The 27235-nt window shown below is 34.8% G+C and overlaps 1 protein-coding gene, 1 long non-coding RNA gene and 2 other non-coding genes across 4 annotated transcripts; 3 read left to right on the plus strand and 1 right to left on the minus strand.

Annotated features, from left to right (window-relative positions):
- Nucleotides 1-5612: 5612 nt before the first annotated feature.
- Nucleotides 5613-5685, plus strand: TRNAK-CUU. Its single transcript has one exon. It is a non-coding gene; the product is annotated as a tRNA-Lys (tRNA).
- Nucleotides 5686-5923: 238 nt separating this feature from the next.
- Nucleotides 5924-5996, plus strand: TRNAK-CUU. Its single transcript has one exon. It is a non-coding gene; the product is annotated as a tRNA-Lys (tRNA).
- A 978-nt stretch (nt 5997-6974) lies between these two features.
- On the minus strand, nt 6975-7490 carry LOC121994560. Its single transcript, XR_006115776.1, has 2 exons — nt 7286-7490; nt 6975-7182 (listed from the first exon to the last, which is right to left on the minus strand). It is a non-coding gene; the product is annotated as an uncharacterized LOC121994560 (long non-coding RNA).
- A 17405-nt stretch (nt 7491-24895) lies between these two features.
- On the plus strand, nt 24896-26312 carry LOC121994561. Its single transcript, XM_042548558.1, has one exon. It carries the CDS (start codon nt 24921-24923, stop codon nt 26265-26267), a length of 1347 nt encoding a protein of 448 aa, XP_042404492.1. The 5' UTR covers nt 24896-24920; the 3' UTR covers nt 26268-26312.
- Nucleotides 26313-27235: the final 923 nt, after the last annotated feature.

Genomic DNA, 27235 nt, shown 5'->3' on the forward strand with positions numbered 1-27235 from the left:
TGATAATTATTAAGTAGTATTTATTTTATGTTAATTAATAACTGAAATAAATTTCGTCATTAATTTACTACCTATTATAATTTTTCGTTATAAATTAGCGATAAAATTATTTTTGATCTCTATATTAAGGACTGATATTTTAATCGATCTCTAATTTGCGATCAAAAATTTTAATTATCACTATTTAACAATAAATTTTATTTTGATCATTAAACGAAGTTTTTATTATTACGCTTCAACCGTGCCGCATTCATCATCGTCTGTAGGAGTGGGTGCTCAGCCATACGCCAAGCTCATAATGATACCTAGCCTGGTTGGCACTTGGTCTCCCGTAACTCCTCCAACCAGTTCACGCATCGTCTCATCTCCGTATGCCTTTCCTTGTATATGCATCATAAGGTGATTGGATATTCTTCTGATGGCTGGCTCACCTCTGTCAACGAAGAATCAAAATTCATCAATTACAATCCCATAATGAAGGGTCGTATTAAGCTCCCCTCAGTCACAAGTCACAACCCTTCCCGACTTCTTCAGAACCATTTTAGTAACTCATTTTATTACCTTTATCTCCATCTAACTCATTCAGCGCAACGCTAATATATGGAGATAATGCATCGTTAACTGTCACATGCCCTCGGGGGAGCACGATGGATCAACAACGTCGATATTATTCTTCTTGCATCAGATGTAGGGGTGTTAAAAATGAATTTGATCCAACGATCCAATCCGAGTCGATCCGAAAAATATTAAGTTCGGATTAGAGATTTTAGGATTCGGGTCGGGTTCGGATTGGAGGGTTGGAGAGTTAGAAATTTTTGGGTTGGGTAAGGTCGGATTCGGGTTGACCCGAGTAGACCAAATATAGGGGTTAATGGATTTTTTTGGGTTAAATCAAATTTTATTTTGAAAATTAAGATATTTTTATGTATATTAATATCATGTTGTATGATAATGATGGAGTATTGAGATAAAAATGAAGAATTATTGGGAAAATAATCCAGAAAAATCGTTTTGAATCGAATTTTCGGATTATCTGGGTCGGGTTCGGGTTGATCAAGTTGGTAGGGTTCGGGTTTGAGTTTAGGTGTTTTAGGTTAAACTCGAGTTCGGATCGAATTCGGATTGAATTAAAAAAAAACTCAATTCGATCGAACCCGATTCGACTCATCCGAATTGACACTCTTAATCAGATGTAATTTTGACCCTTTGTAGTTGTAGTTCCACAATGAATTTTTACTAGGTGCATATGTGTAATGCACAGGTGAGGTATTGTTTGTGGTGATGACAATCAATAGGGGTGTCAATTCGGGTGGGTCAGGTTGAGTTTTTTCGGGTCGACTCGGGTTGGGTCGTCGGGTCGGGTTCATTTTTGACACCCCTAACAATCAACTTCTCGTAGTCTGACCCATGGAGATGGTTCATATCCTAAACAACTTTTCGCAGCCCGACCTGATCTATCAAGAAAGAACAGACCAATTTATTTTTTTTTTAAAACTACTGCTACTAGTGCTTGGTGCCTTTGTTTTTAGAAAAAAAGTATATATTTTATTACTCAATACTGTATTTATATAGTTATTTATGTAGTTCTTTAATAAATTTTGAAGTTTTTTCATGTCTTTGTGATACACTAAAATAGCCGCTTAAATATTTTTGGAATATTGTTTTTTGTCATTTTATTTAAATATTTATATTTAGGGATGTTTAAGTATAAAAAAATATTAATTAGTGATTCATTTTAAAATTGATCGTTAATTTAATTATGAATTTTACAATCGGTCGTTAATATAAAATAAATTTTTATTGTTAATTAGTGACTAATTTTAAAGTCGATCATTAATTAAAATGAATTTTAAAGTCAGCCTCTAATTTAATAATGAATTTTATAATCGATCACTAATATAGCGACGGATGTAATTTCATCATTAAATTGTGATTGAAAATTATAATCAGTTGTTAATTTAACTATCTTAATTATTAAGTAGTTGTTATTTTATGTTAATTAAATACAATGAAGTAAAGAATTAAGCAATTGGACTTTATTTCTGGACATAAATCGGTCGTTGTTCCTCTCAACTAGGGATTTTTAGACGTTTAAAAAGAATTCAGCCTATTTCATTAATCCAAAGACAATGAAAGTAGAAAAGAACATACTTAACACGTTGCAGGGCATTCGATTTGATGTGGACGTGTCCAATAGATGACACTGAAAAAAAAAGAAGGGCGATATATTTCTGAAATTGAATTAAAATTCATTTTAAATTTTAATATATCATATATATATTTGTTATGGAATTACTAAGGACATTTACAATAGAATGTTAAATAAATATTATAATATCTATTTAACACTCCTTCTCCCTATAATTCCGGAGAGAGAATGTATTTTAACGCCCCTATCTCATCTTTTCTTTTATTTTTATTTAATTTTTATTTTTTTAACGGTAAAAATTATAATATAATTTTTTAAAAACAGTAAAAAAATTTTTACAAGTAATATTATTATTTGAAAATAATAATAATAATTTAAATATTTTAAAATATATTTAAAATAAATTTATTTAATATGATATAATTTTAAGATTATTGAATGGACGGTAGGACCCTATACTTTTTTATGAGGTGGTAGGTATTATAACGATGATACATTATAGATGCTTTAATCTATTTTAATTAAGTCCCCAGGGCGTAACACAGCTGGGGGCGCATGATTTCGTGGTCAAAAGGTCCAGGGTTCGATCTTCAGGGTATTATTACCTGAGGTTAGCGTTAATTATAATCAAATTCATATTCTTCTTTCCGTCATATTCATGTTTCTACCGCTGGATCTCTTCTCCCTCATCTTCTCCAAACTCTCCCTTCCTCAATTTCTCCGGTCAACCGTCGTCTGTGCTTCGTGGTTGGTTGTCGTCGACGATCTGTCCGCGCGCGACAGATAATTTAAGTTCTGCGGGCTGAGCCCTTGGCTCGTGCTCAACGACGACGACAATATTATCCGTTTGCCTTCGTCACGTTCTACGCCTTGGACGAGGCAACGGAGTACACCATCCCCGTCCCGGACCCTCCCATAACCGACTGAATCTTCCTTGGCTCTGCTCACGGTTGGATCATCACCATTGACATCCGCCTCCGGGTTCAACTGCTGAATCCGATCACCGGCACACAGATCGACCTCCCTCGCGACTTCCCCTCCGAGCACACCCACCCCATCAGCGACACTGACAGTACTTTAATTTCGGTAGTGTATGTTTGTGACTTGACGAGGCCCAAATTCGACATGGCGAGAGGCCCAGATTTAGAGTGGTCGATCCAGCTCTACATCTTAACGAACTACCATGGTTGAGGGCCCTAGCGGAAAAAAGAATTTAATATTTTTTAAATAAATATTAGAAACATTTAATTTTATTAGTATAGTAAAAGATCGAATTTGTCATCCTAACAGTCCAACATGACTGACCCTACGACCATGTGTGAAGAGATAAATTGGGAAGTTGCAGTTGGCCATTGCAGGGAGAGCATTTTTCTTAACTTTTCCGAGATTCGACACCTTACCCAAGCATGTCCCGGGGCGACATTTAATTTTGTAGTAAAATTAGAAACAATTAGAAACAGTGACGAATTAGACCACGTAGCAATAAACTTATATCTCATGTCAAACCTTACTTTTTTATTATTAGTAAAATTTTAAAAATAAAAAATATTTTATGTTTTCTAATTTAGAAACAGTAACCAATTACTGTAATACTATTAATATACATTTTAATTATAATTTTTTAAAAAAAATATCAATCATTTCTAACTTCGAGGAAGGAAAATCTCGACACAATAATAAAATTATTACGTCACCTAGAGGAAATAGATTCGAGTACTAAATATAGTTACTACGTATAATAGACTCTTCCTCGGAATCCTTCATATTGGGGAAGCTTCGTGAATTAAACTATCTTTTTATCAATTTTAACTTTGATAAATTATTAATAAAATTTATTTTTTAAAAAATATTTAACTAGAAAATATTGACGGTGAATTATTAAAAAAAGTGAAAAAAAAATAAAATTTAAGAAAGAAATAATACTACATTATTGAATATGTTTTTGACTTTCAAAAATATTTTTATCAAATATATATATATATATATATATATATATATATATATATATATATATATATATATATATATATATATATATATAATTTTGAATAGTAATAATGTAAGAACACTCATGTCCCATAATTTCCAATATATAAATTTCAGTAACATACCATTCTCGAGGCTGACTATAGGTGAACTCCTTTCAAAAAGGATCTGCACCCAAAAAATGCAACAAGATGAACCTAAATTTAAAGTAACAACAATCTAAAAACTCAAGTTTCAATATAGCCAAAGATATATTAATACAGAAACATCAAAGGCTAGATAATCTTAGATCTCAGTTCTCAAACTTTTTTAGTACTTCCAATTTGCAAGGCTATAAAAAAATCACATGGAAGAATACAGTTGAGTTTGAACAGCGCAAAGGTAATAAAGCAGTAATGTTTAAAGAATAATATTTTAGTAGTTAGGAATTACTTTAATTAGTAACTAATCCTTGGAAGGTTGTTCTCATTCAACAATTTCCTACGAATTTCTGTCCATTGCAGGAAACCATAGAATTTATTTCAGCATTCGCTTCATTCTCTCAAAGGAAATAGCCAGAGGGATACAAACACACACTTATCTCCCTCTTTATTTACTAGGAGTTTCCTTCCCTTGTAGGAAACACTCCCTTGATTAGTAATACAATTTTCCCATTTAAGTATCTAAATATATAATCTTTACTAAAGATATTTATAGTTTACGTTTCCAACCTAATGCTTAGTAATATAATACAAATAAGACCTAAGTTAATTTTATGATAATCAGAAAACTGATCAATGATGGAAAAAACTGTGAACAAGCCATGAAAATTTACTAATATTTAATAAATATTGGAAAAAAGTTAACATTTCCATCTACTAACGTTTCACAAAACGCACTTATTTGAGAAAATGCTGACGTTGTTATAATTATTATAAATTCTTCATAGCCACTGCCATCCCCTCGTCCAATAGATCTGCTGCAGTAAATTCATGCACAAGTTCTCTAAACAGTTTGTAAGTCTCATCAGATAGATTCAACAATCAAGTTCAGTTACACAAATCGAATGTTGAAAAGAACAAAATAACAGATAATAGGAAACCAATCGACCACTAGGCCGAGATCGGTCGGGCACCAGTGGGAAACATCATTTTTAGTTACAGTTTAACAATTTAGTCTCGATCGAATTGAGCAAACCATTCAGGCAAAAGAAAAAAAGATTTACGATTCAAAGCGAGGGATCGACCGGAACTGAGCAGGTCCGAGGATCGGCACCGTAGTAGGAGCAACAAAAACAGAAGAACGAGGGAACGAGGACGAGCGTTTACCTCGCAGGCGACGGAGCGATCGGCAGCGGAAGGGCCAAGGTTGGGGAAGAAACCAGCGCGAGCAACCACTTGTCGAATCGAGTCGTTCGCAGGCAAACGAAGCGGACGAAAAGGAAAGAAAGTTTAGACTATAGTCTAGAATATTTTAAAATAATTTATAAAATCAACAGGCCCGTCTAGCTCAGTTGGTAGAGCGCAAGGCTCTTAACCTTGTGGTCGTGGGTTCGAGCCCCGCGGTGGGCGATGTGTTTTTTGTTTTTTAAACAGCAGCCATGGCTGCAAACTAAAACAGGAAATTATTATAAATAAACATCTTAATAATACCAGCGCGAGCAACCACCGCGGCCAAGGTTGGGGAAGAAACCAGCGCGAGCAACCACTTGTCGAATCGAGTCGTTCGCAGGCAAACGAAGCGGACGAAAAGGAAAGAAAGTTTAGACTATAGTCTAGAATATTTTAAAATAATTTATAAAATCAACAGGCCCGTCTAGCTCAGTTGGTAGAGCGCAAGGCTCTTAACCTTGTGGTCGTGGGTTCGAGCCCCGCGGTGGGCGATGTGTTTTTTGTTTTTTAAACAGCAGCCATGGCTGCAAACTAAAACAGGAAATTATTATAAATAAACATCTTAATAATACACACTGCAATAGTTTATTTTTTCGTTTTTAAAAAAAAAGGGTAAATAAACTCTGGAAAAAATGGAAAATTCTATAACTTGTGGAGGGGAAAGTCCTGAAAAAACAATTTAATTTACAATTTCTGCGATTTTATTTTTTAGTATCGCTTTAAAATTTTATAAAGATAAAAAATAAAATCTAGGAAAAAACTCCTTGATAAATTCTAAAAATATTTTAAATGCAATTGCTAACTAAAGTCCATTATAAATAAAAATCACTCTTTGATGATGCCGCCACGACAATTCAAATGAATTGATTTTTTTTTTTAAATGAACTGTATGATATAATAAACTTAAAATAGAAAAAAAGAAGCAAAATACAAAACTTATTGGTAAAATCTAACTCACATTCTAACGCAAATGTTAACACGATTCATGCGAATAAATCTCTTTTTTGTGAATTTATTTTTTTTATAGTATCACTTGATAAACTCTGAAGAGAAGAAAATTTGCTGCAAAATCAAAAGCATTCTGATTCAAAGAAGTATTTTGTAAAATAAATGGGATCCACCGGTGCAATGAGAGGATACCTAGAAGAAACCCTTGCATAGTCATTGAGAAGCACCTGTGTTCTGGGTTTATACATACAAAAGGGAAGAGCATTATTTGAAGTTGCAGAAGACCTGCACTGATCATTTTATTTTTGTACATCGCCATGTTCGATCTCAGCATCATCAAATGATCAGATCCTGTATCGTAAAGCATAAAATAAACCGGCTACGGTCTCGTCCCCTAGTAGAAAACAATGAGTTAGCAAGGCAAGATAACGCATGAATTAACAAGAAGTCTCATGAATGGAAGATTTGATGAAAACAAATAACAGAATAAAGCAGTGGATGATCAACTCACTGAAGAAGCTTCTAGAAGGCATGGCAGGTGAAACACCCACTCAAAGAACTGATGTGTCCATTTTTGCACAAGGGCGAAACCTTTTTCATTGGCTTTGCTACTTGGTTGGCTTGACTGGCAGTCGTAGCACTTCTCATCTCCTGGGCTTTCTTCTGTGCCGATCGAAGCTTATTCAGAATTCTCTCCATTGAGGAAGATCTTTTCCTTTCTAGCTTCATCTGCTACCAGATTAGTTGTTTCTAAATAAGCAAGCCGCTCACAGAGAAAAATGATTAAAATGAAGAAATTTAGTGAAAATACGATAACCGAGTTCTACAGCACCTCTAGTTTTTTGATTTCTGCCTCAGCTTTTGCCTTCTGCAAGTTTTCCCACGCTGAGATCTTGGCCTCCTCTCTCTTGAACCTTCCAAACGTGTTGCAAAGTAGAAGAGTTGGAGATATTGTAAGTACATATTGCAAACAAAATCAAATAATACCCTATCCAAAAACTGTCTTTAGAAAATCATCAAGCAGGTGTAGTGAATCTGCTAGTGAGAAAGCTGTCCATTCTACTGAGTCTGGATGTATTTTTACTTGTCAAAATCTATTTTCATGTCAAACTTAGAATACCACTTTGAGTCTTGTATTTTATTTAGTAGTTGATCTTTGTCTAGGATTTTATATTCATCTTCTTGACAGTTATCATTAAACCTTTTATAATTGAAAACCGTTCGGGATTGTCCTATTTTTTGTTCAGATCCTTTGTTTACTATGAAGACAGGGCTTCTATGTCTAGACATAGAACGTTGGATAGCCCTAAGTTTTAATAATTGTTGAATGTGATTTTTACATTCTTCGGCTTCCCAGTTTGTATATTGCAATTCTTGTGCTTTTATAGTTAAGTCTGGGTTTATTATTGATAAGTGGCAATATATTTTATCTCTATCCCAATATTTAGTGGGGGTGTCTCTTATGATTTATAGCTTTTCTAGCCTAGAAATTATATCGTCTAGATTTTCTTGTTTTGAAATAAACTGGATTAATGTTTTTGGTGCTGAAAAATCTTTTGGTATTTCTAGAGAATTAAAAAGATCCTCATCTAATAAGTTATCAGAAATGTTATCCTCTTGAAATTCTTGGAAAGTTAAGTTATAAATGGGTTGTTGGTGTATTAGGTAGGAGCCTTTATATGTATTTTGGTTTTTGCAATTACAAATTGTTTGACTATGTGTTTTAGGAGGTACTACTTTAGGTGGAGTTAGTGCTAATGAGGTACGGATATTTTGAAGAGTACCTCCATATTTTTGTACTGATGCTGAATAGTCAGAGACAATAGGGGATACAATAGGGGTAGAGAGAAAAAGAGCATAATCCTTAGTCAACATGAGAGCATGGTTGGGTTGGACAAGAAAATTGAGTCCTAGTATTAAGTGAATATCTGAGTGCAGTAAGGGTTTTATCCAAAGTTTAGATAGTGATAGGGGTGGACTAAAAGTGTCACAGTTATTATAAAAGCGGAGGTGTATATTTGTAACAAACTTCGTACTGGTTAGGGTTTGACCATCAAACTGAGTACTTATCATTGGATGAGTAGCAACAGTCTTGATGAAGGAAGAGGGCAGAACTGCTAGAAGAGTTTTTTCATCAATTGTCGAGTTAGTAGCTCCACTATCTAAAAAGGCATGAAGTGTAAATTCATGACCATGAATATTAGCCAAACAGTGGACACGAATGTCCATTGTACGACCGGTATTACAAACACTAGGTGTTTTAATAAATAACATGTCTAAGTTTTGTTGAGATTCAGTGACTATTATTTCTTTACCTTTATCTACTTGATGTATCTTATGTGACTGGTCTTTTGGCCTGATTAAATTGATTTCATCTTCTAGGTTGTTAAGTCTAGTTTCTAAGACTGCAATTCTTGTCTCAAGAAGTAGATTTCTCAGGGGTCCTGAACTTATAGATGTTGGTATAGAAATACCAAAATTTTGCTCTAGGCAAATTGTACAACATTGTTGTTTACACAAGGTACACCTTCCTCTTTTGTCTATAGAAGGATAATAACCATAGAGAAAACAAGGTACATTAATGGTTCCTGATTTTAAAGTCCATTGATGTGGACAGTCGGGATATGTATCCAAAGCAGGTGATAATACCTGTCTAAGCATCATATCAAATGGTTGATATATCTCATCACATTGTTCTTCTAAGTCATTTAAATCTTCTTGTAATGTATCTGTAGTGAAATTATATTTATTAATTCTTCTTGGTGATTGTAAGAAAGAATTTATTAAGGTATAGTTTGAGGATGATGGGATTTCTTCTATGTCGTCAATTGAGACTATTGAGTATATTGAAGATGTGTCTGAAACATTTGGTTGGATTTCTACTAAATCCATGTTTGTACTATTTATTAACTGTGCTTCTCTTGTGTAAAGGTTTTTCTTTGTAGGACATGCTGAAGAAAGATGTCCTGGTTTGTGACAAGCGAAACATGTGATGGTGTTTGCATATGTTTTCTTAGGTTTATATTTTCTTACATGTTTGTCTTTATTTAGGTAGGATTTCCGTTCATTACTTTTTCAGACAAAATATGTTTTCTTTGGTTTTCCCTTATGTCGTGTTTATATATTAGGTTTATGAGGTTGTTTTCCTTTTCTTTTATTTTGTTTATGTGGATTAGCTCCATATTGTTGTGGAGTATAAATTTGACTATAAAAACCGTAATGTTGGTTTTTAAGTTGTTTTTGTATTTGTATGTAGGTACATTTTCTTTCAGTACTGTTATAATATGTTGTATTCTTATTCCTATGTTATCATATTGTGGAGGTACTTTAATATCTGCCCGTGCTTTATGGATTTCTTTTTCTAAATCTCTTGGTAATTTATTAAACAATCTTTCTCCTAATTCAAGGTTACAATAATTTCCTGAGATTGCTGTTAGGGCCAAAAAATCATTACAAAATGGTTTGATCCAGTTCCAACTTAGAAGTTGTAATTGCTCTAAGTCTCTCATTGCTTCTCTTTGTCTTAGGTTTAAGCCTATATTAGCATCTTTAGCTGTTAACAGGCGATGTATAGTATAACAGAAATTTAGTATATTATTTCCTTGGGTTGCTATTCTAGCAATGTCTTCTGAAAATTTTTGTTTATATGCTTCCCATGCAGCTCTTACTACATCTCCTAAGTAATTTTCTCCTATTCGCATCATAGCTTCACCTGATTCAATGTCAAGTTCATGTTTTGCTTGATAGTCCCTTTGGACTGAAACCATCCATTGTTCTAGATATGTGTCATACATTTAGGGATCATCACATTCTGCTATATTTAATAGTACAAAGTTTTTTCAAAATAAGTAATTTCAGGTGGTCGTCTTTTTCCTATTGTTCTAAGTAATGGATTATTATTGGTGTATGGAGCAATCCTAGTTCTAGGGGGATGCCCTTGGCCGTAATCCCTTGTCCCCATGGAACTTTCAGGATACTGTGTGGCTAATGGAGGTATATTTAAGGGTATTGGCCCAGATGGGCGAGATGTCCCTGATGACTCGACGAGATTCATAAGATTTATTCGTGGGAGTTTTCTAGCAATTATATTCTGATCATCATCAAAATATAGCACCCAATCTCATTCTAATCTATGTAATTTTTTTTCATTGTGTTCAAAATAATTGGTACCAGAGCCTAAAAATTACGTTTAAGGACCTTTTATGCCTAAACAACAATTACCCCTGATATATAATCATGGTCAAGAATTAAAAGATAGCAAAGAGTCTCTCTTAACAATTCAAGACCATATAAGGCAACAAGAGTTACACCTAGAAACAATAACCAAAATATTAAAACAACAAAATAAACAGATTAAAAATATCAGACAAAATTTCGATTTCCTAAAAGAATCTCAAGATAGCTTATTTAAAAGACATTTAAGAAATAAGGAAGTAAGTAGCTTTGACTCACTAGACACACTAGTGCAACTTAAGGAGATACTTATAACCTACACCGACTTAGTCACAAACAAATTGGATAACTTACAACAAACCCTTGAAGAAGTTAAATATAAATGAGCAAATTGCACTTTGAAAATAATTACTACGAAGAGGCTTTAGAATTCTCCAAACAATTTGCTAAGACATCAGAAACAGGATATTGTAAACTTGACGTAGTAGAAACAAGTGACCAAGTTCTTATTCAACAAAATAACACAATATTAGCCTTACTCACATCCCTACATCACAGACTCACAATAATAGATAACAAACTACTACAATTAGAAGCTCAAATTAAAAATACACCCAAGACCACAGATTTATATGAAAGTATCAATACTATAACAAAAGATTTAAGTAAGCTCTCTACTGGAGCCATAATCTCTCGAAAGAAACCAGAAAAATATAAATTTTTAACCCACAATGAGTCAAATACAATCTAGAACACAGCCGTTTTCAGGTTTCTCACAAACAATAAGAGGACAAATGGAAGCAAATACTAATTCCTGGTTAGATAATATCATAACGCAAGGGAGAAATAGTACCTCAACAAGTACATATCAATTAGAAGACTTAATAGATGTTGAAAGTAATATGGTTACTTTCTCAGATAGACAATTAAGAACTTTAAATCCAAGACGATTATATAACCAAGGATTACTAAATTTTTCAACAGCACTTTATAGGCATCATAGGACACAACCACTATATTACGAGATGAAAAAGAAGAACACTTGACTCTCATGACCATAGAATCAACACGGGCATTATCACAAAGAAGGCATAAATATATCCATCTAGGACTATTGGTAATAGGACTTAGAGGACTTACAAGAAAAAGGATAGGGGCTAAAGTATTTTTAGTCCTCTATGATTCTCGTTTTTTAGAAATAGAACAGGCAATTATTGGCCTTATAGAAGTAGATATGAATAACAACCTTGGAATAACATATTTCTGTCTGAATTTTAATATGACTATAGAAGATTTTATTAAACATATCAAAATAAACATTCAGGTAAAAGGATATGGAAATTTTCTAAGAAATAATATACAAATTGACATAATCTTCTTGGGAAAAACAATGACACAAATTAATAATAGTTACAAAATCCAAATAAATTCTATTATAAAGGCCTTAACATCAAAAGGGATATCTTTTTTGGAACCAAAGGATTTCTCTTCTGAAAGCCTAGCAGGATTAGATTGGAATCTGAACCTAGACCTCAATACACAACAAAGAACATTAAGACCAAGAGAATCTATTATGTACAAAAATAGGCATGGAAGAACAATAGTCAGATTTAATGACTATCAACTCTCTACTTCTCAAAATGAAAAAGAAGAAGAAGAAGGAGAAAACTTTAATTTAATGAATATTAAAAAATATATATATATATATATAAATTTATTAACAAAATTTAATTTTGATTAATAAATTAAATTTGTATCATTAAAAAATTTAAAATTACTAATTAAATTTTAATAAAAAAATTACCAACTAAATCTAATTTTAATAGTAAAAAAATAAAATTATCAATTAAATCTAACATGAGTAACAAAATAAAAAAGATCCAAATTTAATCTACAAAAAATTTAATAAATTTTTTGACCAAATATAGTTTAGCTAGTAAAAAAATTAAAATTATCGATACAAATAAATCTCAACTAAAATTTATTTGAACCATAATTTTAAATATTTAATATCCATACTCGTATGCTCTTAAATTAATATTCATATTTAATTTATATAGGTATATATATGTAAAATTTATGGGTCCCAATATAATAGAGGCCCTAGGCATAGGCCTTAATGGCCTATACCTTGAGCTGGCCCTGCGAACTACACTACTTGTTTGAGACTCCGCGAGGGGATCTTTTGAGTATTTGGAGGGATAGAAATGAAAATCGTACGAAGACCATCTCTGTCAAGGTTTATACGGTGATAGATAAGGAGGAGGAGGAGAAGCCACCTAAACACTAGAAAAAACGATCAACATTGAAGAGTTTATTATCTTCTCAGATAGCCGATACAGTGTGGTGGTGGATAAGGAAGCATCGATGCTAAAAGAAGAAGCGAAGAACTTGGAAGACTTGATCGTCCTCCAGGAGATCCAGAGTTTGTCGCCTACTATCGACCAATGTTTTTGGAACGGAATTGGTTCATAAATTTTCTATGTCCCATTTCAATTAACTCTAGCATAGACAACACTTTCGTCCGATTTGTTATATATATATATATATATATATATTTGAGAAATTGGAAAAAGGATAAACTCAATTTATATTAGTTTTATTGACTAGTCCTGAGGTGATTGGTCCGACACAGCCTATAGGGTAAATAGAGAAGCACTCGCGACGAACAGCTAAGAAACCTAGCATCCTTTGGTTACACTCAAATGATATAGAGTAACTTAAATATTAAGGAAATTAAACTAGAATCCTTTGGTTGTCTAGTTCCACTAGGTTTTTCCATCATCCTACCAACTATCTAGTCTTACTATTATAATGTTATGTCATTCAGACTAAAGAATGCAAGCACTACTTACCAATGACTTATGAATAAAGCATTCTGGAGGCAAATCGAAAGAATCATAGAGGTATACGTGGACGACATCCTGATTAAGTCCATCCGATCAGTTGATATATATGTAGGCATCGACGAGATATGCTAAACATAAGGGAATATAGACTCAAGCTCAACCTTATCAAATGCTTGTTTGGAGTCAAGAGTGGTAGTTCCTCGGCTACATAGTGACCAAACGGGGGATTGATGTGCATAAATTACATACACTTTTATGCATACTTTAATACGCATTCACTTTTCTTTTTTGAGTATGTTCTATGCTATTACACTCCTCTTTATCATATTTTCAGCATAATTATTCTCTTTGTCAGCAATATGCTCATTTTTGGATTTTCTTGATAGAATTCATTTTCGGAGTAAAAACGAAGCGAAGGTGCTCTACGGAACGATCCAAGAAGGACAACAGAGCCCGGTCGTGCCCCCTGGCATGACCATGTCTCTTCACTCGGGAGCAAGCAGGACACGGTCGTGCCACCCCACCAGAGGCCAGTCCAGGGTAGGCCGTGAGGTTTCACACAGCGGTGCCCCCTGTCCAAAGCCCAGTCAAGCTCAGACCATGTGGAAACACATTGTCGTGTTCATCCTATAGAGCCCATTCATAGTGTGACTGTGCCAAAATACACGACTGTGACACGCCCCGTGCCTAGGGTTGTGCCCTACTCTATAAAAGGGGAGTTCTTCCCCTTTTCAAATGGAGGAAGGTCTTCCCTTTGAGAGGACCGATTTTGGTCCAGATCTACTCATTCTTCACACTCCGATTGACGATCCGAAGCCATTTTTGCCCCTCCTTCATCTCCGAAAGTATAGGATTGGATCGGAAGTCCTCTCATCATCTTGAGCTTTTCTCCCTCTTCTTCTTAGATTGGGTTTCTAAGCTTGCAATTTCTATGTCTTTGGATTAATCTCCTCTTGTTACCGAGTAGATTCATTTGTTTTAGGATTAAGGGAGTAGATGTGATGTATAATTGATGTAGGGAGTAGATGTGATGTATAATTGAAGAATTTACCAATTTTCTATCTGTATGGCATGTTTATGCCATGTATCTATTTGATTAAACGTGTGTGTGAAGTATTTGTAGTTAAATCTCATGTTTGGTTGAATGATTGTATTGATTTGTTTGCCCCGTAAAGGGGATGCTCTAGATGCGTATAACCAGCAGACCCTAGTGACAAGGGTATATTTTTAATCGGACATCTAGAGTATCGCCTTGAAAGGGAGGACAATTCTCTACAAGGGAGCATTGAATTAGGCTTAATGGGCTACTTCTAATCCTATGTCTTTTAAGTGTCTTGCGTATCCCAACAAATGTATGACTGGGGGCCCTAGTGATAAGGGTATCCCTTCAACCGAACTTTTTAGGTAACCACTTCTACTTAGTAGCATCAGATACCAATAGAGATAGTACTATGACATGATTATCGTAGGATAGTTGTTAGAGTCTATACTAAAAGCCTAGCTTTTGTATAAACATTTATTTAGAAATAAAGAATCACAATGGTCAAATACCTACATTTATTTGTTAAGTATAGTTGTTCAATTAATTTATATTGTAGATAACATGGTGTGTGGTGTCACACACAGAAGATCATGTTATCAGTTCTTTATAAATTAACAGCACCTCGGAATGATCTTGTTAGCAGCACGTTGAAGAAAGAAAGCCTGGGAGTTGTTGTCTTGAAGTGCTGCTCGAACCTTGCTTTTAAACAGTGTTCAAGGCGCCTTAAACAAGCTCCAAGGTGCCTTGAAGCTAAGTTCTATCCCGATCAGTTCGCTGCGATAAGCCTTTGACTGCTGGGATCTGAAGGCGCCTTCAACGCCCTTCAAGGCGCCTTCAGTCTTCTATCCAAGGCGCCCTGGCTTCCTCCAAGGCGCCTCCAAGCTGGTTTTGCAGCCAGATCAGGTTTTGCACCCGAGGCGCCTCCAAACTCCATGGAGGCGCCTCAGACACTGTTCATCCGAGGGTAATTGTGCACTTTTGTCCCTACAAGATATGTTAATCACAAAAAACACCCTGCAGCACAAAGTTAGCATAAAATGACAGTATAAATATGATAAAGAATATCGTGATAGCCACAGGACTGTCCGGGTCTGACTTCGAATTTTCGTCCGGAAACCCTAGGTCGACCCGACGCCTAATGTTCCCTCTATGGGGAACGCGTCCTCACCTACTCCACTCAGGAGATTTACCTGTTGCCAGTGCGATCCTCCAGATCGACTGGACTTTTGCTCAACACTCGACGCTTCCGGACTTTCTGCTGGACATCTGCTTCCCGGCTAGTCCAGTCTTTCACCTGGTTCACGACACCAGGACTTTCCACCTAGGGTTACCACCCCCTAGGACTTTTGCCTGAAGTCATCGACCTGCCAAGACTTTCCGCATAGGGTTACCGCCCCCTATGACCTAGGGTTACCACCCCCTAGGGTTTTCCCTTTGCCTAACCGCAGCTAGGACTTTCCTGAAATACTCAAGCAGACTTGTTAGATCACAAAACACCTTAACTTTGAATCTTTTGCCATTATCAAAACACGAGTTCGATCGTCGGATGCTTCCCGCATCAACATGATTCACACTATGTTAAATAAAGTTCCTATTGTAGAACATTAGTTAAGGACCATTAGGACTATCTTCTAAAAATTAAAATCAATTTTGAATCTTACCCTGAAGTCGACAGACATGCGAGTTATTACAAAGGAACTCCAATCCTCTTGTGAAATATCATAGTCAATCGGTGGATCTTTCAACTCATTAGGTTTATCTAGCTTGCTGAAAACAAACTTTTGAGTGAGAAAAGCTTTATATTGACGCCATTTATTATTTGCTGAATGTAAACATCCTTTCCTCCAAGTTGGGTCAATATTGTACGTCAGCTGTAAAAACACAAAAAATTTAACAAGCACGTTAAATATAGCATAACCATTCGAGAGCTCATTTAAGTTCTCAAAGCATTCTAACTTACATTCACCGATTCCCATATTAACTCTTTAACATCATTTGGCACTTGGTTCCATGATTTGTAAGTTATTGAGATCTTTTCTCGAACGAGAACGCCAATGTAGCTTTGCATTTCACCCGCAAATTCTCCAATTGGCTGTCCAATTTTATTGAAGCTAACATCCTTTTTAATTCCTTGGACCCTTAGCTTAACAAGCCTATCCAAATGTGTACGCCCCCTCGATGTTCTTGTTGACTCCGTTTCTGTAGATTTCATTGAAGTTTGACCCTCACAACTATTGTTAGTGCCATAATATGAAGAACTTTCTTTAGCCTTCTAAATCCTCAGTAATCTCTTTGCATTAGCTGCCATAGTGTCCACACCCAATTCTGATGAGAACTCTATTTCCTGCAAAAGGCAGCAACCTATTAGGCATTTAAATTATAGAAAAAATAAAGCGAGAATGAAGACAAATGACAGTTATATTACAATAAGAATAAATTGTTAACAAAATAGATCAACAAACAAAATTTACACACAGGTTAAACAATAGATTACACTTAATTATTGTCAATCCATGTCCCATCACAGTCTTCACGAACGCATGATGGTTCATTTTCATCTATGTCGTCAACGTCCATTGATTCCATTGATATAAACCCTCCTGTGGAACTTGGATAGTGGATTGTAGCATTTTCCAACTCATCACCATTTATATATTCCATGTGATCCCTAGTAGGAGTAGCAAGTACAACATGCCATGCAGGATCTTGAGGATCTTCAATGTAAAATATCTACTTTGCTTGACTCCCTAAGATAAAAGAGTCAGATTTAAATCCAATTCTGTTGAGGTTTACCAACGTGAAACCAAGTTCATCAACTTTAATATCGGTATTATTCTCAACCTAATTACATTTAAACATCGGAACTTGAAAATTGTGATAATCGAGTTCCCAAATTTCTTGAATAACTCCATAGAAAGTCATGTCCGACACAATTGGATTTTTGTCCTTCACACTAGCAACTTACATTGTCTGTGCAACTAAGCTTACTCCGGAGTTTTAAACAGCTCGTGTATCATCACACTCTTTTGTATGATACGTAACTCCATCAATCAAATAACTAGAGTATTTCAACACTTGATTGCTAGGTCCACGCGCTATCCACTTCAATCTTTCTGATATTTGAGAGCTGGAATTGCCAACTGCTCTCACACGATCACGTAAACAGCCAATAAACGTCCTGTTATGCTCATCTTGTAGCCACTTTTTGGATTTGGCTTTATGAGGAAAGCTTGAGTTCAAAAATTCCAGGTGCTCCCTAATGAACAGATTAGGGATAAGTTAACTAATGAAATACTAATAAGTTAATTAGTAGAACGTAAGAACAGTGCAATAAATATTAATAAGTAAGAGAATTACTCGATATAAGGATCAACGTTAGCATCATTTTCCAAGACATAATGATGTGCTTGATGCAACTCATCATGACAAGTTGAGTGTAATATTGAGCTAGATAGAGGCCTAGTAAGTTGTACTTGTCGATACCTTGATGGGATCCCAATTGTATGCACACTAGACATGTAATCCGAGCAAATTCCACAGTTTCTTCAGCAATATAACATTCCGCTATACACCCTTCTGGACGATTGTGATTTCGCACATACCCTTTCAAGATCTTTATAAATCTTTCAAATGGGTACATTTGCCTATACCAAATCGGTCCACACAATTTGACCTCCCGTACAAGATGAACGGTTAAATGAATCATTATATCAAAAAAAAATGTGGGAAAATATTTTTCAAGCAAACACAACACTGTCACAATCTCTCTTTGCAAATCATTCAACTTCGAGACATCTATCACTTTATTACATAGCACGTTGAAGAAACCACAAAACCGAGTGATAGTATCTCTAACATGGTTAGGCAAGACATCACGAATGACGACTGAAAGCAATTGTTGCATCAAAGTGTGATAGTCGTGTGATTTAAGGCCAATAAGTTTCAAGTCTTTCATCGACACCAGATTTTTAACATTGGATGAATATCCTGTGGGGACCTTTATTCCAAACAAAGATTTGCAAAGTTTTCTTTTCTCATCCTTAGTGTATAACAAGCCGCTGGCAAAAAGGTTCTCTTCTCCCCCATCTTTGGTGTCAAATCAATCCTCAAATTCATTTCCACAAGGTCTAGTCTTGCAACTACTCCATCCTTTGATTTTCCAGGAATGTCAAGCAAAGTACCGATCATACTTTCACACACATTTTTTTCAATATGCATCACATCAAAAACATGCCGAACATGTAGATGTTTCCAATAATCAAGTTCAAAGAATATAGATTTCTTTTTCCAGCATGATACAACTTTTCCTTGCTTTAACTGAAACTTCCCATTTGCTTTTCCCGAACGATAATTAATTCTTTCAACTCGATCCAAAATTTCATGCCCAGTTAATGGTTTCGGTGCGGGGTTAAGCTCTGGGCTCCCATTAAATGCATTTTTTTTTTTTTTGCCTTCGATAAGGATGATTTATAGGAAGAAATATTCTATGGCCTGTATAACTCATTTTTCCACTATGCTTCAACCTTGTCAAATATGTTTCTTCACCACAAATAGGGCATGCACAATATCCTTTCACAACACAACCTGACATGTTCCCATATGCAGGAAAATCATTGATTGTTCATAGTAAGACAACCCTAAGAAAGAAATTCTTTTCTCAACATCCATCATATGCATCAACACTTATATCCCATAATCTTTTTAAGCCATCGATCAAAGGTGTTAAGTAAACGTCAATATCATTTCCCGGTTGTTTGGGACCTGAAATCAACAAAGTCAACATCATAAATTTTCTCTTCATTCACAACCATGGAGGAAGGTTGTAAGTGATCATCACAACTAGCCAGCAACTATATGCAGAACTCATCAAACTATGGGGATTGATCCCGTCTGTTGATAAGGCCAATCTAAGATTTCTAGGTTCAACAGTAAAATATGGCCACTTGTGATCCACTACTTTCCAAGCGGGCGCATCAGCTGGATGACGCAAGTATCCGTCAAGTACTCTTTTATCAGCATGCCAAGTTAACTCCTTACATATCTCCTTGTTCTGAAATAATCTTTGAAATCTTGGAATAGGCGGGAAGTACCAAAGGACCTTTGCAGGAACTCCATTTATCGTACCTTTTTTACCTAACTTTCACCTAGACATCCCACATACAGGACAATTAGTCAAATTCTCATGCTCCTTCTGGTATAAGATACAATCATTAGGGCAAGCATGAATTTTCACATAATGAATCCCTAATGCACATAAGTTTTTTTTTGCATCATACAATGATGAAGGCAATTCATTATCATCAGAAAGCATTTCTCCAAACAAACTTAGTAAATCTGTGAAACTTTTGTCACTTCAACTGTATTTTGCCTTCAAGTTATACAATTTCACAAGTGCAGATAACTTTGTAAATTTAGCACACCCCGGATATAAAGGTTTATCGGCATCTTCAAATAGCTTATGAAATTGGTTTGGATTCTCTGCATAACTATCAAATGCAGCATGTACCATATCAATAGGTTCCTCGGCAAAAGATTTCTGTTCATCTTTCATTGAGTTATTGTTTTCAGTCTTTTCACCATGCCAAATCCATTTATGGTATGTTAAATCTATACCATTACAACACAAATGTGCCCTTATAATGTCAACATTTCTCTTTTGTAGATTACCACATCTTGAACATGGGCAAGCTATTTCATTCAGATCGGTAGTATTTTGTAATGCAAATTGCAAGAAAGACTCTACCCCAACCTCATATTCATGTGATAACCTATTCTTTGACATTCAATCTTTGTCCATTTTTTATAACTATCAGCCCGAAACGCGTCAAAACCTACCTTCAAAAAATTATACATCATACAACAAGTTCAAAACACAATCTCAAGTACCAAATACTATAATAAAACATTCAAGATAATAGAGTAATACTCGACATAAACCAACCGGACAGAAATGTGTTGTGTGATTTTGTGAGAACTAATTAATAAATAAATGGTGATATTAACAAAGCTTGGGTGTACATATATACAAGAGGATCAATTGAAAAAATTATTGGCTAACAAACCCTCACTCTAGTTGTCACAATGGATCTCAACTTATTTGTTCATGTTATTATTTCAACTCTTGATCTAATCTAATGTTTGCGTTTATGTTAAAAAAATACATGTGTCTTGATCTAATCTAATTATTTTTTTTAAAAAAAAATATTCCTTAATAAAATTAAATGAGCATAAATAATAAAGATGACATTAATTAATTATTAAAATAATTAGCAAAAAATAATGAACTTCAGATTATGAAAATTCAATAAGAGAACAAGCTATAATTCAATGTGCAGTTGTAAGGTATGTAAAAAGTCTAAACTTGCACTAGATAAGAAAAAAAAAACTAAAAATGAGCATGAACGTACAAAAGTGTCAACATATGTCTAAAGAGCCAAAGGGAACAAAATTAAAAGTGTATTGAGCAATTACCACAAGAAACCGACTCCGTTCACATGAAACAAAACAAAATTCCAAGAAGCTCATGAAAATGGGAAGAACAATCAAACGGGCAATGTGCGAAACAACTATAAACTTCAATCAGTAATCAAAACAAAAGGAAGGACTTTCTTTTCCCTTCTACCAATTTTCTGTTCCCCCAAATTCCATCTCCGTCCATCAAGTGGCAAGCCATGCAAGACCTAGAAAACCTATCTGAACACACTATTTCGACCAATAAAAGTGAATAACAAACAGAAATCGATGCTTAAAACCGACATCTTCAGAGATCAAACACCACAAACTTTGACATATATGAGCAGACAAAGGGCATGATGAAACAAATCAAAAGCTAAAAAGAAGAAGAAAAGAGAATGTTGCGCTTGCAAATACAAGCATAGTGGAATCAAAAGTAGGTTTCATTTTTTGAGACAAAATTTATGAACGAAGACAAGACCTAGGTTATGAATCTACCTTGACTATGGCTCTAGCACAAATCCAAAGAAGACAAGACCTAGGTTATGAATCAACAGACTAGGAGTGCCACCTTTGCCGAAAAAATACACTTCGTCCGATCAAAAGGTTCTACGAGCGAAAGAAGCAGCAATGGAAGGTCAAAGGGCCTCGTCGAACTCAGAAACCCGCTCACCAGGAAACGAGGGGAGCACACGACTGTCGTGGAGGAAGATCTAGGGGAGGCGTGAAGAGATTGTATGAGTAGAGGGAAAGAAAAATGACTTAGGTTCGGGAGCGTGAAGGGAAAAACACGGCGCCGAAAAGAAAACAGCGAAGGAAAGGAAAATAGCGACGGCGCAAATGACCAAATTCGATTACAACGGTTTTTTCAAAACTATTGTCGTAGCCGCTAAAAAAACGCTTAAAGACAACAGATTTAGAAAACTGTTATAAAAAGTGTTGTTGATTCAAAAAGGAATCGCTCAATGACAACAGTTTTTCTAAAATCATTATCTTTTATATTTAATGGGGAGTTCAAAGATAACGATTTTGACAAAAACCTATCTTTGAGTAAATACATAACGCTTTTTTTTTAAATCGTTATCGTAGGGATATTGTCATTTACAATTTTTGTTATAGTGGAGGTATTACTGGTGATATTCCAATTGACTTTTCACAGCATGACCTACGGGAGATATTGATATCCCAATCGGTTTCTCACAGCCCGACCCGATCTATCCAGAAATAACCGACCAATTTAAAAAAATTTTAAATTATACCCTGTTTTTAGGCAATTTACTGATCACCTCAAAGACTTAACTGAGAGTGAAGTGGAAAAGGATATACTTAACAAGTTGTAGGCCTTTGAGTAATGACCTTTTTGTTGTAAAATGAACTTTTTTGTCTGGAGAATTTTTTAAAATTTTTTTGCGTCTTTTGTTTTAAAAACATATAATATTTTGACATCTGAATGAAAAATTATTCAAACTAGTAATTTTTTTATATTCACTAAAATGGAATAATTGATTAATAGCTACTATTGCAATTTTTTAGAAAAAAATATTTTTTATTGCTCAATAATATATCTATGTTTTTACATAGTTGTTTAAGTATCTCTTTAATAAATTTTGACATTTTTAACAATATTTCTTAAATATTGTTGGAATTTCATTTTTTTCAGCTTATTTAAATATTTATATTTAGTGATGTTTAACTATCCAAAATTTAATGCGTCATTAATTAGAGACTCAATGATTAATTTTATGATGAATTTTATAATTGGTCGCTAATTTATTGATGAAATTAATTTCATTAATGATACTGAAAATTATAATCAATTGCTAATTAAGCGGTCATTATTTTATGCTAATTAATAGCCAAAATAAATTTTGCAACAAATTGAACATTTTATTCGATCATTATTTAATGATCGAATTTTATTTTTGTAATTCAATCTGTTTTCTTCAGTACCGCATTCGCCGCAGTCTGCAAGAGAAGAGTTGGTGCTTAACCGTGTGTGAAGTGCGTAATCATACCTAGCCTGCTTGAAACAAGAGGAGATCTTCTTGACCATTTTTTTATAGTCTAAGGGATCGACGATTCATATTTATGATCGGACCGTAATCATGATTTGACCGTAATTGGTTACAATCCATTCCTAGATTTATCGTCCGACCTAGGGGTATAATCGAGCCGAGCCGAGCTGAACTCTTAGATGTTTGAGTTTGACTCGTTTATAATCGAGCCGAGCTCGAGCTTTATTTAACGAATATATTCATGACTCACGAGCTTATTCGAACTTTTATTGAGCCTAAACGAGCTTAATAAATATAAATTATAAATTTAAATATTTATTAAAAACTAAATTATATATTTTTTAAAAATTATAATATTCTTGTTAAAATTTATAATTTTATTCTAATAAATAAATTTAATATATTTGTCTATGTTTTTCGTAAGTAGAGTGTAAAATCTATAAATTCAATATCAAAACTATTATTTTTTTTATTTAAAAATTGATTTATGAACTTAACGAACATGTTCACGAACTAACGAGCCGAATATTATGAAGCTTGAGCTTGATTTGTTTATCTTAACGAGCCTCATTAAACGAGGTCAAACGAACTTTTATCGAATCGAGTTTCGAATAGCTCACGAGCAGCTTAACTCACTTACACCCCTAACCGTCCCCATCAGATTATATTTTGATTTGGAGCGGGTGGCCGGAGGCAGCCCGGAGACCACCTGTGAATGATAAATAGTCAGGTTACTAGGCGCGGATCGTCGATATCCTCTGGACTGCCTTCGACCATTCATTTCAAACCAAACTATATTATGATGGAGACGATGAACCCAGAAAGAGATCACAATCAATGGTGACCGGATCACGGCCACGATCAAATCGCAAATATGAGTAATCCATCTTCTAAATCATAAAAAGTGGTCTAAAAAATTTTACCTCAATTAGAACTCCTTCAACCCGGTCACACATCTTCTCGTATCTTTGTCTTCCATATAACTCATACAGTGCAGAACAAATATGTGGAGATAAAGGACCATTGGCGGTCACGTGCCCTCGGGGAGCACAGTAAACCGGTGTGGAAGAGGACTTATTTGTTGAAGTTATGCGACCTCACTTGGCTCCTACCAGAGGTGACCGAGTTCATCAGATATAATATCGTTTTTAAAATTAAGATATACTAGTTATCGTGCACATGATGCGTATAATATAATACATTAAAATTAATATTGACCTTTTATAATAAAATTATATTAATTGAAATATTTTAGTATTAAAATATTAAAATAGAGTCATTAGAGTAAAGTACCTAACTTTTGAAAATCTAAATTATTTAGGTCTTTGAAAATATAAATTGTTTAGATTTTCAAATGTCACCCTTACAATTTCCCTATAAAAAAATTAATTTAATTTAATATTATATTTATCTTAGAAAAAAATTAAGAAAAGTATATTTTTTAACATTGACGGCTTAAAATATTCATAGAAGTTTTTTTAATTATAGTATTGTCAATTCTAAGATATGGGACAGAACTATATTTTTTTATATAAAACAACTAGAGAAAATTAATAATGAAAAAAATTCATAATAATATGTCGTAACTGAGTCTCGAACTTTAAATCACTGATTATTTCGTTTGTGGAATTACTAATAAATTTTGAAATTATTTTTAGTGTAAATAGAAAAAAGAATATTAATGTAAATTTATTTTAGGTTTCACGAAAGTTAGTTAGTAAAAGGGGAAGATTTTTAATAAAATAGTAAGATATTGTTTGAATTTTATTTTTCTATAAAATTAATAATTTGAGAATTTGAGAGAAAAAAATTAGGATTATTGAGGAAAATTGGGAAAGAAATTCTCTATAATAAGTTATAAAATCAGGGCATTGCAAAGAAATCGTCGCTTGTTTTCATTTTTGCGCGTCTCTCGTAGATTGATTTTCCTCTCCCATGACCATGGCTGGCGGCGGCTGGTCTGATCTGCCGCTGGATCTCTTCTCCCTCATCTTCTCCAAACTCTCCCTTCCTCAATTTCTCCGGTCGGCCGCCGTCTGTGCTTCGTGGTCGTCTGCCGTCGGCGATCTGTCTGCGCGCGGCAGATGTCTTAAGTTCCGCGGGCAGAGCCCCTGGCTCATGCTGATCGACGATGACGACAACCCATCCTCCGTCGTCACGTTCTACGCCTTGGACGAGGCAAGGGAGTACACCATCCCCGTCCCGGACCCTCCCACAACCGACCGAATCTTCCTCGGCTCTGCTTACGGTTGGATCATCACCATGAACGTCAGCCTCCGGGTTCAACTGCTGAACCCGATCACCGGCGCGCAGATCGACCTCCCTGGCGTCGTCTTCCCCTCCGAGCACACCCACCCCTTCCGCGACAGTGCAGGGCTTCTAATCGGCTTCAAGATACTAATGAACGAAGAAGAGCAGGTACGGCGTAGATACAGTTATATCGAGTGTCTAGAACAGCTCAACCTCAAAGCAATCCTATCTGCTGATCCGTCGCTCGGAGATGGCTACACAGTCGCGCTCATCCAACATCCTCCCGGGAGAATCTTGTTCATCAGCTCCGGCGACGGCGAGAATTGGTTGGAATTACGTAACCACCCCAATTTAATTGAAAATACAGCCTTCCATAAAGGGAAACTGTATATGAGTACACTACATTCGGTAGTGTATGTTTGTGACTTGGACGAGGCGGCCCGCCGAATTCAACATGGCGAGATGCCCAGATTTAGAGTGGTCGATCGACCCCTGCATCGTAGCCAACTACACTACCACTACTTTTTCGAGACTCCCCGAGGGGATCTTTTGAGTATTTGGAGGGAGAAAACTGAAAATCATAAGAAGACCATCTCTGTCAAGGTTTACAGGGTGATAGATGAGGAGGAGGAGGAGGAGGAGAAGCCACCTAAAAGACTAAGAGTAGAAAAAACGATGGACAAGGAAGAGTTTGTTATCTTCTCCGACAGCGGATACAGTGCGGTGGTGGATAAGGAAGCGTCGATGCTGAGGGAAGAAGCCAAGGACTTGGGAGACTTAGTCGTCTTCTTGGGCGGCCGCGACCCACTTGGCTTTTCTCCATATGATTTTCCAGTACGTTTGACGCCTAATTCTATATATTTCACGGATGACGACTACGGTCTGATAGAGATTCCAGGAGAACCAATTCTTCTTGAACAAGAATGGTTCAGAAATTTTCTGAATCATCCCAATTCAATTGACTTTAGCACAGACAAGACTTCCGTCGACGTCCGATTATATTGGCAGCCTCCCTCAAGCTCCATTAATTAGATTCTACTGTTTAATTTTATGTTGAAACCATTTACTTTATATCAATCAGGGTCTTTCATTTTTTTAAAAAAAAATTATAGTGTTTTCTGCTTCTTTTTCTTTCCTTGCAATGTTTATGCCGTAATTTTGATTATTATTCATTATTTACAACTAACTAATGAGACTGTAATTAATTTAATATATAATTAGCAAATAATTCGTAAATTCAGATAGAGATTAGTGAGGTTACCTGAAATAATGAAGCATCAAGAAAGAAATAGCGTTGAAGAGACTCAAAATTCTGATTTGCTGATATCTAATATTTTTACTCCGATCCTTAAATACCAAAGCAATTTTTGAAGAGATTCAAATTTTTACTCTGATTTGCCGGGGCTTCAGTGAAATATTTCTGAAATAGAATTAAAATTTATTTTAACTTTTAGTAAACTATTTATTATGGAATTATTAATCTATTTTAGTTATATAAAAGATAATATATTAAAAGAAATCTGAAACATAATTCAAAATGAATTTTTGATGAAATTACGAATAAATTGATTTTCACGACTGTGAATTTGATTCTTTCGGCTGGCTTCCATACATGCGTTAAATATTATAATCAAAATTCACTAAATCATTTACCACTAGTAGATTCTTCCATTTTTGGTTTTACGTAGCCCCAGGTTACGGTGTGATCACCATAGATCAGTATTATCTGGATCAATATTTTTATTTTTTTTCTTTTTAGTTTTATATAGAATTATTGTTTAATATTCCGTTTTCAAAATTAAGAAAGATATTGTTTAAATTTTATCAAAAAATTTTCTATAAAATCACACAGGTGATCGGGAATTTTAGAAATAAAAAATGTAAATTTTGGAAAGAAATCCTTGAGAAATGGCCAGCTTCATTGCCGTCACATTCACGTACGTCTCTAGTAGATTGATTCTCGAGAAATGATATTCATCTAGAATTTTCATCTGACACAT

The sequence above is a fragment of the Zingiber officinale genome, chromosome 6A (genome assembly GCF_018446385.1).
Source record: "Zingiber officinale cultivar Zhangliang chromosome 6A, Zo_v1.1, whole genome shotgun sequence".
In the NCBI taxonomy this organism is placed as follows: Eukaryota; Viridiplantae; Streptophyta; class Magnoliopsida; order Zingiberales; family Zingiberaceae; genus Zingiber; species Zingiber officinale.